The sequence below is a fragment of the Colletes latitarsis genome, chromosome 9, assembly GCF_051014445.1.
Source record: "Colletes latitarsis isolate SP2378_abdomen chromosome 9, iyColLati1, whole genome shotgun sequence".
NCBI lineage: Eukaryota > Metazoa > Arthropoda > Insecta > Hymenoptera > Colletidae > Colletes > Colletes latitarsis.
Window position 1 is genome coordinate 28,736,682 of NC_135142.1, and position 16,356 is coordinate 28,753,037.

Genomic DNA, 16,356 nt, shown 5'->3' on the forward strand with positions numbered 1-16,356 from the left:
AATATAAACTAAGCAATATGAAAAAAAATTCAATACAATTTGTTTATAATTATCTAAAAAAATACATAAAATATACATAATCTTCCTTGTTGTTTCTGCCACTCATTCATGATAATTTCCTGAAACATATACTGAGCAATATGAAACAAAATTCACTAAAGTTTAAGTTACCAGGAATATGAAATTCCCATGTGTAGTAATTCTTACACTCTATTCTTCAGATTTATACATATCAAGTTCCCATTTTTGACATTCTTACATCCCACTGTTTAATCCTTCAAAATATGCATACATATCCTGTAACAGAAACTTGTTTAATGGATTAGTAAACAAACAAACAAAAATTTGATAGCTGAAAAAAACACTTCAAATAAATAGTATATATTTACAAAAATTAAAACAAAAATCAGAAAAGCAAAATTTTAATTCAACATTTGATGCATAAAAACAAAAATTGTTAGACTCGAAACGCGAATATTATGCAAGTAAATTTCAAGCAAAATATTATTTTGTGTCAGTGTTAGGATAAAAAAAAGAATACATTAAACAATATACTAAAACGTATCTTTTTTTAGATATGAAATCTACTTTTCAACAGTATTTCCAATGATACACACTTAATTTATAAAATGAAGTATCGTCCACTTGTAATAAATTCAAAACAAACCGTAAGTGGACTATTTTTCATATCGCAACACTAATTCATAACATATAAAATGAAAAATCTCCCGTGAGCAACCATATAGGGCGCTTACTTATACGCAACTCTAATTTATTAATTAAAAAATTGTCAGAAACAACCGCGGGATGCGTCATTATTCGTAAAAATGAAGAACTTCCCGAGAGCAGCCACGTAGAGCGCTTAATTGCTCGCAACACTAACAAAATCACGTGCATCCATGTTCAATAGTAATACGCAACGCTAACTTTAATAATCAGGTGCAGCCGATCAATCACAGCTGATGCAGCTGACTCAGTTGCTTCGTGATTCCTGGACCTTACCCTGAAAAGCGAACGCGAAAAAATAATCGCAACACTAAAAACAATCGCGATCAAATTCATATCATTTGCAACTCTTAAAGTTAACTATCAAACTAATTATTTGCAAAATTATTTAGACAAACAACGCGAATGACATTCATTTTTCGCAACGCTAATAGCAAACCGTTATCAAATTCTTACTCGCGACACTACTCTGAAAATAAACGCGAAAATATTCAGTAATCGCAATAAGTTTATAATATTCGCAACGCTATCTTGGAATCAGACGCGATCATTTGTATTTCGCAACGCTAATGCAAAACGCGATATCAAGTACCATCTGGAAAACTACAATTACTACAACTACAGACGAGTAAAGTGACGTTAGTAGTAACAGGAATAACTTTCCATCCTCATCCAAAGATGAAGATGAAAAGCTATTTGTTGTAGCCCACTCTTGAGACAGTTTGTCAGGGCCTCTTCGACTCTTTGAGTCTTTTCTCTCTTCGGCGGTCCTACCGATGCCTGAAACTTAATACTAGGCTCGAGCACTCCGTGCAATACGAGAACCTCCAACAATAGGAACTGTTGTCGGGACACGTGTGGAGTAACACGAGCGGGACGAGCGTTTCGAGGGGGCCTAATCGCGACCGCGAACGCGAAGAGCGACTTTAAAGTCGCGGCGATTCCAAGAATGGGAAGTAACACCAAAACAAACGGTAGAAACCGTTTGGATCGGCTGACTTTTCAACTCTCGAAATCGTCCTACAGATACAGGACTGCCACGCGAAAACGCGCCTACCCGATTAACTAATGTGGACAGTCCTGTCCTGACCCTACCTACTTACATCTAGCACACATACCAGCAAATAAGTTACCTACCTACCTAACCCTATATTTAAAAAATTGCAAAACTCATTTTCGCAAACAAACACTCCACGGTTCTCACGCATAATGTTCGGGCGCGGCCTAAACTAGAGAGGATTCCCCGGGGTTCCTCCGACACCCGAACATTGCATACAACTTTCATACTCTAATGTACGTACCATTTTCTGAAATCGGCTGACAAAAACTAGTGTTCATTGCGTATTATACGTATACTATATAAGCATTTATATAGAATGTTTTAATGTATGTAATATAGTCTTTGATAAAATATATTATATAAAATTGAAAAAGTAATCTATTAAGCATTTTATATTACCGCTGTGAATGCAACATCAACATTTGTCAAATAAATGGTGAAACGAAATTCGATATTATTATTGTAATTGATAAAAATTTAATGTTAAAAAATTCTGTGTGTAAATTGTAATTATAATAACTTCTGAAACGACGCACTTCCCACAGCCTAACCACACACATACACACACATGTGGAAAGTACGCCGTGCACGATACAGTAGCATTGTCAGCCGCACACATATGGATTATTATTATAAATTTTATAGTCATCGTGCCCATTGCCTTCACTCAGACAAGTAGCACCTGGGCACGTGAATGAGTTTAGGCAATGAACACGGAAAGATATCCTGAAAATCCTAAACTATAAAAGATGATTATAATGTAAATAACAGCGTCTAACAAAATATTATTTCTTTGTTAAAAAGAATCTTGAAAGAAAATTACTGTCTTTAAAATTTAATTATTTAGAGAAAACGACTTTAAGAAAAGAAAAGACTTTAATTAAGATTTTATAATAAAATAATTTATTTTAAAAATTTAAGGTGATTGAAGCAAATTTATTAAATTATCAATTAAAATATTGAACTTATTATCCTTGGTACAATTTCGTCGTCAAAGTGAATTGTTTAAAAAATGAAAATAGTGAACAATGCATATTACTTTGACTTAGAAATCTACCCATCGCGAAATACCTTCTTGTGCATGAAATCAACATTATATTTTTAAACGAGTAACAAAAGTCTATAATATTTTCCATGATCATCAATTTATGCTTTAACATGAAATGAGAAAAATATAAAAGGAGACCAACATTTAATATGTGAACAATATTAACAACAGAACATTCATTGTATAATGAATGTAATGAAAAGCAAAACATTCGTATTATAAATATTATTGTGCAATTTTATTGTAATTAAGATTTATATTTTAATATTACTGCATTACATGCTTATATTCATTTAATATGCAACATTTATCATGATAAAAAACGCGACGCACAAGAAGACCCTAGCCTGAACTAAATAATATAAGTTACTAGTCACGGGTATTGAAAATACCCGTGGTCACAATACTCGTCAAAACCACGTATACAACTGATCACCCGTGTCAATTCGGACCTTTCGTCCTATGACATGATTGGGGATCAGAGGAACAAAAAATGTTAAAAACTCACCGATCGTAGAATGCGATCAAGTACGTCGGTGGTGAATCGTTGTCGATGTTGGTGAACCGTTGTCGATGATAGTGAATCGTTGTCGATGTTGTTGAACCTATGGATACGATACTAAAAATAGAAAACATTAGAGTCTGCTTTTAAAAAACTTTAGAAACAGGAATTCTTTTCTGAATATATATAAAAAAAAATACAAAGATACTTACACTTTTCATTCTCAGACTATCGCCCAAAATTCCTCTTTAGTGATTCACTGACTCTAAAACCGGTAACGAGCATTTCTAATTTTCAAAGGAATAATTGAAAATAATAGTGAAGTGAATAGAATCCTGACGCGACCGAAAATCAAAGACGGCGAACAATTGGCTCTACTGTCGCGATTTATAAAATAAAAAGAGCCACGATGCTCTGGAAAAAATTTTTAAATACGCAATAGACACTGACTCGACTTCCACGTATGCCTAAATTGTAAACGCAACTCTATTTGAAGCAACTGTGCTTCAAAAAATAACAACTATTTTACGAAAAAGTGACTCTATTAACCGCATTGCGCGCGGTCATCAAAATTCCTGAAAGAATTGGGTTAGTTGAACAAGCATCGTGTGCTTTCCTATTTCTCTCTTTTTTCTAAATTTAATGTGTATCAAAGGAAATACTGTTCTTTTAAACTGTAAAGTATAATGTAAAATACAGTAAAATATAGATACTTCCAATTGTCCGTCCATATCTACCGACGCCATTACTGACTCCCGCCCATTTGAAATCAACGCGACCGTTACAAAACGAAATGGACGAATTCTTATTTAATCTTAACACTGACTTGTTACGCAATTGCATATTGTACTTTACGAAGAAAATTCAATAAAGAAACAAAAAAATATGAGTAAATATACATACGATTACTATTAATTACTATATTGAATTAGATTTTACCAATAATGAATTAGATCGAACCAAGAATCCGTTACGGTGGCGCCATAGTCGGTGGCGTCCCCAAGATGAAATCAGAAACTGTAACAGAAATAAAATACGTATTTCGATTAAATGCGTCAATATAAATGTGTCTATACCACAATTAAACAATAATTGAACTTGAAATATGTTGTACGACTTTGTATATAATTATATTTAAAGGAATATAATAACGAGTGACCTCGGTTAGATGTCGGAAAAATCCCACGAAACCGATTCAACTTTCTTTACGATTTCGACTCAATTCGTGATAGAAATGTATTAATATTAAACAAAGGTACTGCTAGGGAGTGATAGAGAGTAATAGTAATTAAATGAAAAGTAATTAGCTGTCCTTACTATCTGTAAAACTGCCGACTTACAAACACGTCTTATCGCGCCAATTTCTTCGTTACGAATGGCTACGCCGGGCATTAGCAGCGACATCGCGAACTAGGTGGCAGGAGGGGGAAGATTCAATATCTTCGATTTTCGATATTTTTTAGAAAAAAGGATTAAGCGTCAGATTTCGAATAGTTTTATCGTCTCAATAGATGTTTTAGGTAGAAAATACGACTACAAAAGATTCAAGACCAAAATTTTGTTTCTAAATGATATTTTCGCCACAATTTGCCCTTGTTACTATGCGAAGAAACCGTTTCTCGATATATCTCGATCTATCATACGATTCCTACGTAATGCTAACGGTCGAAATATTTTATAATGTAAATTATAATGTCAGTATTATGAGAATTACGAGGTTCTCCTGATGTAAATAAGACAAAACACAACTGATGCTGATTCGAACCGTTCGTCGACTGGCTTCAATAATTTTCGACAAGTTTATTTTCTGTCGACGTTCTTTCCGGGAACTGTGACTATCGTTCGTCTCCTATTACTGAAAATACGCGGTCAGTGACACGAAGCAGAAAGATTCCCAAAGACTACGAAGATTTGTAAATTTGTATAGTAAAATATCACACGTAATAGACACAAAAGATACGTAATAGATTCTAATAAAAAATTTCATGTGAAAGATTTTTATTGTTCCAAGCATATTATATATACGTATTTTTATGAATTTAACATGGTGAAGGGAATAATAACCGTGTATAAATTTCTTAGCTTACTGTTTGATTGTAATATAACGAAATAAATTTCGATATCGATACACGTTCTGCGTATCCGGATCCGTTTACAGCCATTCCTGAGAACTAATTCTAATTGGTCAAACATTCTTTTACCGAACCAAAAATTTATAACATACTTTTATAATATAAATATTCACGTAATAAAACTGTACAATTACGCTGATGCACGCCGACGTTTGAACAGTGAATATCGTACCACAGAAAACACATTAAATATGACTGCATACTACATACTCATAACGGTTCCCTGAAACTTCTGATATCACTTACCAGAGGGTGCTGCAAATCGTATTTCAATTTTATTTAATCCCCTTTACTAGACATTTGAAAGTATTACAAAATATACATCTATTGCTACGATTAATTTTCGATTTCGAGCATGTTCTAAAAATTCAGAAACGTTTCATAAGATGTACAGAATTACTGATTCTCTGCAAATAAAAAGTACACACACAGACGCACATAGCTATTGTAAGAGAGAAGCGCAGTAAACACGGTCAGTAGGAATTGTATCTGAAAGAGGATGTATCGACAGAGAAGTAAAGTAACCCAGATTCCTACATTGACGACCATGATACGTCACTTATCTACATAAGTTATGTCTACGCATCAGGAATTACGAAATCGTTGGAAGGTGTACAATCTCTGTGAAACTGCATTCCCGAAGACCATGTGTCACGTCACGCACCACAGTAACGCACTGCCACTGAAGTGAAGTGGCATGATGCGAAGGAATTTGGATCGTGCGAACTTTGTACAAATAGTCATAGAGTGAACGTGCGATGCGTTATACGTCTCGCAGTGAGATAAGGGTGAAATAGTTCATTCAAGATCGTGCACACCCGCAGGACCGCGTTAACCGGTAATTTCTCATTTAGAACAACGAATTTTTCGCCCAAAATTGCTCATTTGTTTTTGAAGTCGAAAAGTTACGGAAAGGACGCGAGCTGCCTTTGATCAACACTCTATGTTCTCTGTCATTTTCGCACAGTCGATCTCTGTTGCATACATACCAAAGGTGCTCATCGAAAAAGAAGTGAAACGTGAACGTCGAGCGAAGTGACGCTCGGCCAGAAAAGGTAAGCAAGTTTGGGAAACTAAACTAAATCTATTTTCTTGACACAGATCCAAGTAAGAATTGATCCTTCGTACGTAAATAAACTGTTCACAATTGAAAATCATTGAAAAAGTAGAGGAAATGAAATACTTTAATGTGAATTAATTTAATTGCATTTGTAATCGTTCAATTTTTTTTGTTGATATTCAACAATTCTGTCAACTAGAAACATCTTGAATACCGTAGTAAAATACACAAAACAAATCGGAACGAAATACATTCGTTGGTATAATCCGAATAGCGATTAAAGAGCCAAGAATATAATAATACATCTCTTTAGACAATAAACGTTTAATGCGTGTTGAACATGCGGTGAACGCCTATAGGCGTTCGACTTTTAAATCTTAATACCACAAAAGTTAAAATGTGACTTTATGTACGTAGTTTAAATTTATCAGGTTCGATACTTAAATGTTATTATTGCAATATCTTGTTATTTGCCGAGTTAAACAATTCTATTTATATAGTGTTACCGAAATCACGTAATTTAGGCATAGCACGTATGATCACACTAACATATTGATACAGCTGTATGCAGTTATCGATTGTAGATGTGTTGCAGTTACACAGCTATTTACACAATTTCTAATTTCCACTTAATATTCATGCACAACGTTCAGGTTTTAATTTGAACAAGATGTATGTCAATTATATATAATAATGTACCACCATTGCTGCTCTTCGTAATTAATTTTTTTGTAAAATTATGCGTTGCGTAAATTTATCAGATGCTGCGTTTCTAATAAACGGGAAAGTATCTTTCATTCTACGAAAATGTGTGGAGCTTACAAAGGTATCTTTCATCCGAAGAATGAACGTTTCTTTTTCTATACACGGTCATCTGGACGTGTTTATGGAAAAGAATAAAAATTTTACATAAATTCATAACGATGCACACAGTACCAGTCGAACTAGTTCGTACACAAAGCGATTTATTCCATTTTCTTTTTTTTTTTGTAGTATGTGCTTTAACGATAATAAAAGAGATGACATTTGCACGCATTGAAACGACCTACACGGATTATAACGTCCGCGTAATATAAATCAACAATGGTAAAGTTAGTAATTGTTTTGCAAAATGCGTAGGTTCGATAATAGAATGAAAATTTTGAAATAGTAATATGTAATACGTTTAATTATACGAAGTAAATTCGTTCAAATATCGTAAAATTAATTGAACAATTCAGTTTATGTGTAATGTCATATATAACATTATATAATCAGTGCTTGTTTAATCCATATACACAACAATTCAAAACATGTAACTTATCGATGAACAGTTAATTTTTGCATATGAGACCAAACAGTATAATGTAAATCGTGTACATTGTGCATCATATCGTACGTTTAAATTCTGCGAAAACTGGAACTCATGAGTCAACTTCTTTACGGTTAATGGGAAGAAAATTCCACGTTTAAAAGATTTACAAACTAAACTTATAAAACAATAGGAATAAAATACACATTTATATTATTTTAAATAAATTCTATAAAAATAAAATAGCGAGTAGACGTGACGCTAATTTAAAAAAATGAGTTTATATTCGACTAATTAATCGTTAAGTGAAACTATGCAAAATCTTAACACGTTCCCACAATTTTCTTTGGCGCCATCAAATATAATACACTGTCTTCGTAACAAAGGATCGATATTAGCTCAATTCAACGTGTCAATAAAGTCTCAGAATGGCCTGTGATTGTAATCATTTGCTTGGGCACAGACGCATGCCAAATTGGAAACAATTAAATATGTAGTAGCCGTGTGACCAATCGGATGGTAGAGGATTTACGAACCTCGATCATGATTCTTAACTTACGTTAGAGGTTCGCTTCGTAATGCCTTATGTGAACAACAAGTGACACATAATCAAGGCACATAGGTAAAGGTCAAGCGGCGTATTCGTAACAAATTTACATATACTTTATCCATTAAAAAATGTATTATTAGTAGACAGAACTTTAGGGGTAAAGTCAACACTCAAATATAATAAATATGGATTCTGTCTGACCTTGTTTCCGAGTTCCAAGCGTTTTTTTCTATTATTTTTGGTATAAAACAGAGCTGAATTGACCGATTCCTCGAAACTGTTCATTCTGTGCGTTTTACGCATAATGAATACTAACATCATGACTTCCTGCAGTTTCTTTGAAAACAGATTCCTGCGAAAACAAAACAAAAACATCTTTTCATTCCCTCTTGTTCCCGATAAGGAATAAGTTAAAAATAAATATGAAATTCCCGTAATAAAATGACTAACTGCAAGGATGACTAATATAGTTTCTGTTTAGTAAACTAACAAACTCGTAAGACTTCTCAGTAACAAGAAAATTGAATATTCATAATAACGGTGTTGTAAATTTGGTAAACACTTGAAAGATTCCAAACAAATATCGTTTTCGGCGAAATATTTTTCTCGTAAATTAATAATTTCAATTCATTTTTATGTATGATGTGTATTTTTTTTATCACAAAGGGATGCCATCACAATGGACTTGGATAATCTTTAGTTTTGTGGTTTGCGCGACTACATCATTGAAAAATGACGTCGCCAAAGTTTTCATAGAATTAATCGAATTTGATTACGAGGATGCTTGTAACAATACATCCGATGCAGAATGGGCATTCATTAATTCTCCGTCGAATAAAACACTATCAATATGGGTAAATTTCTGATAAAAATAAATGCAATATAAATGTATCTATGCGCTTTTGAATTCATTTATATAAATTTTTGGATCAAGAAAACTTTCGAATATATTTGTTTTTCCGAATTATAGGAAGAAAAATTAATTTCTTATGCTGCTTTTAAAAATACACAAAAGGAAGAAATTACTAATATTACAAAGCTTAATGATCTATCTTTACAACACAAATATGATGTTATTGATAAAGCAGGTGATGATCTCTTGGAGAGTGAAGATTTTGAAACAGTAAGATGATTTTTAGTGAAATTGATTTTAAAAAATTTTAAAAGATTTTAAATAGTTTTATTTTGTATAGCTTATTCACTTTGCTGGGGTAGTGGAATTGTTAAGATTATCTACAGTTCATACAGGTGTTTTGAACAATTACACACACAAAGGTATTAATTTCATTTACTAAGGAGAAAGAACATGTAGACCATGTTAGTATGTAAAATATAAATGTTTTTAGATGTAGAACAAGTACTATCTCGTAATAATAATGTTGAGAGTAAAAACAGTATTTGGACAGCTTGGCATCAAAAATTATTTCCATTAGTTAAGAATTTTACAACTATGTTCCCACTTGTTGATAAAGCTGCCAAAGCAAATGGTTAGTACCTCAAAAAGCAATTTACAATTTTTCTATATACTGTAATCATTTAATTTGATTGAATGTAAATATATCATTGATTTTGTTTTAGGTGCCAAAGATGTTACAGAGTATTGGGAACTCTTAAGTGGATACAGTGATGGTTATAACAAAATTAAATATGAATGGAGTAAAATTGAGAATCTTCATAAAAAAGTATTGAAATTTATTGGAAATAATTTATCCCACAAGTATAATATTACCATGAATGAAACAATACCAGCTCATTTACTTGGTAAGTTAATATTATAATAATCATAGACTAGTTCAACAACTTTCAATTGAAAACTATAATCTTCTGTAAAAGGGTCCCTACAAGGAAGTGATTGGACTCCCATATCAGTTGATGTAACACCTTATCCAGATTTAATGTATAATATAAAAATGAATCTTTGGAAAAGGGTAAAGAATGGTTACTTTGGTAATATCTAAATTGAATAATCTACTAATTAAATTTTTTTTTAGAAACTTATTGGGAAATCATTATATAAAGCTGCTTCTGCTATGGGCACACAAATGTTGAATCAAGTTCCACATGCTGATTTTTGGGATAGAAGTCAGTTTAATCGACAATGCCCATCAAAATTAATTAATTTTTGTAAAGAAGGTATTATGAGGTATATGTTTTATGATTAAGTACTTCAAATAATTTAGTAAATAAGTTTGTTCTATATACATTTCCAAAATTCTCTTATATGTAATTTTGAACATTTACTCTACAGAGTATCTACTTGCTTTGAGCCTACTATAAGCAACTTCCTCTCTGCTCATAAAGATATAGGAAAGATTTTATACAATCAAATGTCGGTAGAGACTATTCCTGTACTTAATACAGCTAATAGATATTCTGGTAAGAATAACATTTAAAGAAGAGACATCGAACATTTTTAAAATCAATTTTAGATAATATTAAGATATATTTGTATTTTTTCCAGCCTTAGAAATAGGTGTGTCAGAACTTTTTGGTATCTTAGCAGCCAGTCCTGCTTGGTTAAATTACACACATATTATGGATAATTCTACTGATAATGATCAACATTTAATTGTGTCTTTAATGATAACTGCATTGAATACATTGCCGCGTCTTGCTTATTACATGTCAGTAGATATGTGGAGAATTAATGTTATAGAAACTGGCATTACAAATCCAGAGGATGTAGTATCATCCTGGTGGAAATACAGGTATTAATTTATTCGAATATTAATATAACGTACAAATAATTCAAATCTTAATTTAGAATACATTATAAATCTTGTTTTAACGCAAATTTAAACAAAATTTATTTAAGGCAAGAATATGAAGGACTGAGTTACAATGGAATTGGAACACCCACCTTTTTAGATGATGACTATGTTACTAGCAACAAGCCATATCTACCGTAAGTAGTAATACAAACAAGATAATATAAGATTTGAGGCTTTCGCGACCGGAATTAACGTTAATCATCGTGGCTTTCGAATAAATGTCATGGATATTAAAAATGATATAATTTACACACAAATGTTAATGGAAGATTCACTTTTGTAGGAAATTGACCGGCACAATTCTTGCATTTCAATTTTATCAATACTTGATGGAGTCCACAGAAGTCAGATATGATTCAATCTTAGAAAAACAAATTAAAGCTGAGTTCGTGTATGTATCGTTTACGACTGTCAATTTGATATTTTCTTTTATATAAAAAAAATTAAGAATTTATTATTTTGTTAACAGCAAAATGATTCGACAAGGAGGGGCAGACGATTGGACGAGAGTGCTCGACAAATTTCTAGGAATAGACTATATCTCGTCTGATCCACTTCTATCATTTTTCTCTCCATTAGAAGATTTCATTGATGAGTGGGAAGAAAATTTCGAATATAAAGCATTTACCGCTAAGGAGTCTGAGTTCGATGAACTAAAAAAAAAAGTTATTGAAGAATTTAATGCCCCTTCAACAACTACTGTTATTACTACTAGTACCACATCAAAAAGCGTAGTCATAAAGAATGAAATGACAAACAAAAACAATGGAAGAAGCAATATAAACACCGTAGTAAATGGTAATAAGAATTCAGAATCTAAATCGTCGATACATGGACAAGAAGAGAAGTCAGAAAATCATGAAAAGTCAGAAGCGTCAACTAAAGTTCCTTTAGATGAGTCACTACTCGATAACACAGACGCTGACCAAGATACGAAACCAAAGATTAATACTAGTAAAGCAGTGTGGGCTGTAGGTGCAGTACTTTTAGCTACGATAGTTATTTGTATAATTGCAATTTTTGGAAGACAAAGATGTCGTAAAACGCCAAAAAATAGACGATATGTTTAACAGTATCCTTCAGCATTAAAAAGAGTGTATTTATTCTTGCATTTAATTTCTAAGGAAGTTTTTGCCCAAATAAGTTATTGTTTTAAAGTCTTTCGTCTAGAAAGACATTTACTAATTTACAATATTCGTCATTGTACATTCCTTACTGTTGTTACTGAGACAAGTGGAGATTATTTGCAGAAATTGAATTTTGTTTAACACTAGTCTCGTTATAATTTGCATACTGAACGCTATACAGCAGAAAGAATATCAACAACGAGAATTAGAGCTTAAAAACAGACGAGGTGATAAGTATTAATCGATTCAAACAAACTTATTTACTTTAAATTGTGACATGTACACATATACTATGCATAATACTATTTCAGGATAAAAATTGATACTTTATCAAATGCGCTTTTTTTTTTTTGTGTAACACAATTCGTACATTGCAATTCAAATATATATATGCCTTAAGAATAGAAAAGAAATATTACATACGAAATTATCATAACATATATATGTTATATACGTATATAATAGTTCCCAAGCACAACAGTTCCTCTACAAATATGCCAAACTATAAATGATTATTTTTTAATGCATAAAAAAGTGTATTCCTTACATTTTTCTGTAGAACCTTTAAAAAATATATTTTAATAACGTTTCTGGAATGCTGTATGTGTAGTATACACTCAAATTCATATAAGGCTTGTACATAATCATTTACATAGTTCTAGAATGAAATAGCGAATACACGAATGCGTGTAGCCACCATAACATCTAACATATCATAAAACCAGTAGAATGTGTGACTTATTTTTCTACCATTACATTACCGTGTACGATACTTGCATATGTGTGCACCATTTATACATATACAATGAATTGTATGGAAGATTTATATTTTTTATAAAAGTATTTATTTTGTACCTAGCAAGATAAGCTAATAAAATATTGTTCTGGTACAAAATTGATTTACAACCTTGTAAATATGTTTTTATACTAAAACCGAGAGAACTATATTTTATATATCATAAAAGTGAATAAAATCTTTAGAAAAATTAGCTCGACTGTTATATAACAGATAAAAGAGTAGTTGAATTTCATCTGATTATTTCCATTGAGAACCACTGTTCACTATGCTAACTCACGCATACTAAAGATCATACATACATATATCGACAATGCTGTCTTGACTGTATCAGCACTTCTTTAGACTTCAATCTTTTATAAGTTTAACCAAAATATGCATACTTAAAGTCCAAACTTATGTCCCAATATACATACACGTATAAACTTTTAGCATCTTTTCAAATATCAATTGAAAAGAAACGTTTTCATTAAGTTTTTATACACGAGAAACAATTCCGTACTAAAAATACAAAAGTATATAATACATACGTATGAATTAATTTACGTACGTTGGTTTCGTCCAGAAAACAAAAAGCGGCCTGGAAGAAGCGTATCCGCCATCCAATGTGAAGATATCCGAATGAAGATCCAAAAATCGATATCTGTATTTTTTACATTTAATTTGATGTCTTATTATTGCTTTCATTGACCTTTAATCCAACACTTATCTAATACGAACGATTTAACGAGAGGTATTGATCTTTCGTAGAGGATTGTTTGCTGACGCGTATCGATTTAAATATTACGAACTAATATACTAAGGTTGAATTTTAACTATGAAATTAATTGGTCTATCTACAAAAATGCTATGTTTTGACTGATTAGCATACAGAACGAAATTCATATTCAGAAAATAATGAAATAACTATATTATTTACCACACAATAATAAAGAATTTTGCCTGAATATGATAACTATAAAATATCTCGTTTTTCTATTACCAACTAAATAGCTATACATATACAGATAGTTCACGATTCGCGGAACCAAGTGGCGCTATTTTCAAATTCCTTTTGAAGCACAAAATTAAAGAACAAGAAGTAATGGGTATAACAGCGATCTCTTTATATTCATACAAATTTTTTAAATATTTCTACTATGTTGTTACATAAATCTGCTTGCACATGTTATGTAAAATTTTATTCAAACAATGTCTCGAACAAGAGACTGTTCCTTACTATTGCTCTTTATTTGCAGTTGTGCTTCAAGCATAAGGTACAGGTCATGCGACGAAGTAACAACCTTTGCGACCACGGATATCAAAGCGCAGAAAATCAATATAAGGCGAAGTCGGTTTGGAATCGTGATACGATCATGCATTCTCTTTGAAAAATCATATCGCTCTCGAGAATAATTCCTCGTTCGCTGTTATCGTTGAGTGATTACTCATACATGTGTAATACCACTGGTAGTTTGGTCGAACAAAGGATATCTAGAAATATTTGGTGAATCGAGAGAGAAAGAATACCGTGGATCAGTTGTTCGATCATCGACGGTTGGAGAGGGTGCTCGGACATGCGCAGCATAACCTCAAAACGTTAAGGGATGGCCAGGTCATTAACAGTGTCTTATTGTTACTCCCTTTGCATGGTTTCGAACGACGATACTTGGGGCGATAGTGCTTAAAATTGCACGCACGCGAAGGGAACTTAAGAACGAGGAACGGAAACATCCCCTTTCGTTGCGAACGACCAGTCGAATTCGGGAGCATGCGCGACAAAAGCTAGACAGGGGTTGTTGCAGTCAGGGAGGGGCTCTCTTCGGCAGAGTGACTCAGAATATGCATTCCTGAAAGTACATCTTCGTGATTTTTAAGAAGTGACATGGGTATACCGCTACATTGTAATTGTATAGTGTTATTCTAACGATATTCCGTGCGATGTCATAATTCGTGGCAGTGTTGAGTGTTACGTGGATCGACTGTCAGCTGTCCCTTCACCATGAACGTGAGTACTTTAGCCGCCTCTAATATCGACTCGTTTTCTAACACCTAGTGTGTGGGCGTTCCTCTATTCTACCGTGTTAACATAATCAGCAGCAGGAATGCGGTGTCGCTGGCTCGTAGAAAAAAAAAACAGGATCGAGATATTTTCTGTTTCCTTCCTTTCTTAATGCATTTCTAAAGTATAGTTGAACCTAATACGTCATTGACCTCTGTAACACGTAAAATCGATGCGAAGGTTACGTCTAATCGAGAAGCTTCGTACCGTGTTTTGTATAGATGTTGACGTTCTAAGAAATTTTCGTCTTTTTCTTTTCGTTTAAATATGTCGGTATGTTATAATCGATTGCTGGAAGAGCAATATTGTTCAAGAACGATTGCGATTCATGCAGTGAATAGATGCTTCTACCAGTGTGTTTATCGGGTCATTCGTACATCCTTGAATTAGTAAATTAGAGGTAACGATGATTAATTTCGAAAGTCGAACGCGTGGAAGATAATTGTATCAAGAATGATTCATCTTCCACTTATTTAGATACGAACTCTTATTGGGATCCAGTGACCTTGTTCCTCGAACCACTCCGGGTTTTGTGTGACTGCAACTGCAAAACAGCTTGAGAATCACTTCCAGTTGCATATACACGTACTATCGTTGTAAAGCTAATTGCAATTCGACGCCTTTATTCGCTTGCTGAGATTTATATGGATATACCGTATATACCCACAGGAAAAAAAGAACGGAACAAAGCCATGTGGGCCGTGGAAAGAAAAATGCGTTTTGAAATTGCAACAGAAGAACCTACATATCTAACGAAGTTTTATTGCGGACATTTTCCGACTAACAAACCCTTGAAAACGGAACTGTTTCATCCCAATGAATAGGGCTATTCGTGTCGATACACGTTTTTAACATTCACGAACGAGACAACTGCGTCACATTTGAAAAATTATGCAGTGTCGGTATAACGTGGTGTAATTTGATAGTTACAAACTCTAATTATTTCTTACGTACGTATATCCAATTTCTTAATGTTACGTTTCCACTCGTACGATAGGCAAATCAATCTGGACGATATTTATCTTAGCTCTTGAGTCGTGAAGAGGAAATGCACCGATTTCTTTCGAAGATACTGTTTCGCTTCACTTGTAGAGGTTCAAAAATAACACCGCGTTTTATAACGTGCGAAACACGAAACAGCTTAAGAATGCGAATGTTGCGTTGTAAAATATTTTCGAATAATTGAAAGTACTAAAAAAAAAGTTGACTTTTCAAAACACCTACGGACTATATCAATCTTCTATTTAGCAGG

General features: G+C 32.9%; 1 protein-coding gene and 1 long non-coding RNA gene across 2 annotated transcripts; one reads left to right on the forward strand and one right to left on the reverse strand.

Annotated features, from left to right (window-relative positions):
* Positions 1 to 6,158: 6,158 nt before the first annotated feature.
* LOC143345771 (angiotensin-converting enzyme) lies at positions 6,159 to 13,111 on the forward strand. The gene is made up of 13 exons (XM_076773170.1): positions 6,159 to 6,523; positions 9,036 to 9,223; positions 9,340 to 9,492; positions 9,563 to 9,644; positions 9,716 to 9,856; positions 9,948 to 10,130; positions 10,203 to 10,297; positions 10,361 to 10,512; positions 10,618 to 10,745; positions 10,831 to 11,077; positions 11,185 to 11,274; positions 11,424 to 11,531; positions 11,610 to 13,111. Exons 2-13 carry the CDS (start codon positions 9,038 to 9,040, stop codon positions 12,208 to 12,210), a joined length of 2,166 nt encoding a protein of 721 aa, XP_076629285.1. The 5' UTR covers positions 6,159 to 6,523; positions 9,036 to 9,037; the 3' UTR covers positions 12,211 to 13,111.
* On the reverse strand, positions 6,915 to 13,750 carry LOC143345774 (uncharacterized). The gene is made up of 3 exons (XR_013080309.1): positions 13,614 to 13,750; positions 8,571 to 8,721; positions 6,915 to 8,481 (listed from the first exon to the last, which is right to left on the reverse strand). It is a non-coding gene; the product is annotated as an uncharacterized LOC143345774 (long non-coding RNA).
* Between the last annotated feature and the right edge of the window lie 2,606 nt (positions 13,751 to 16,356).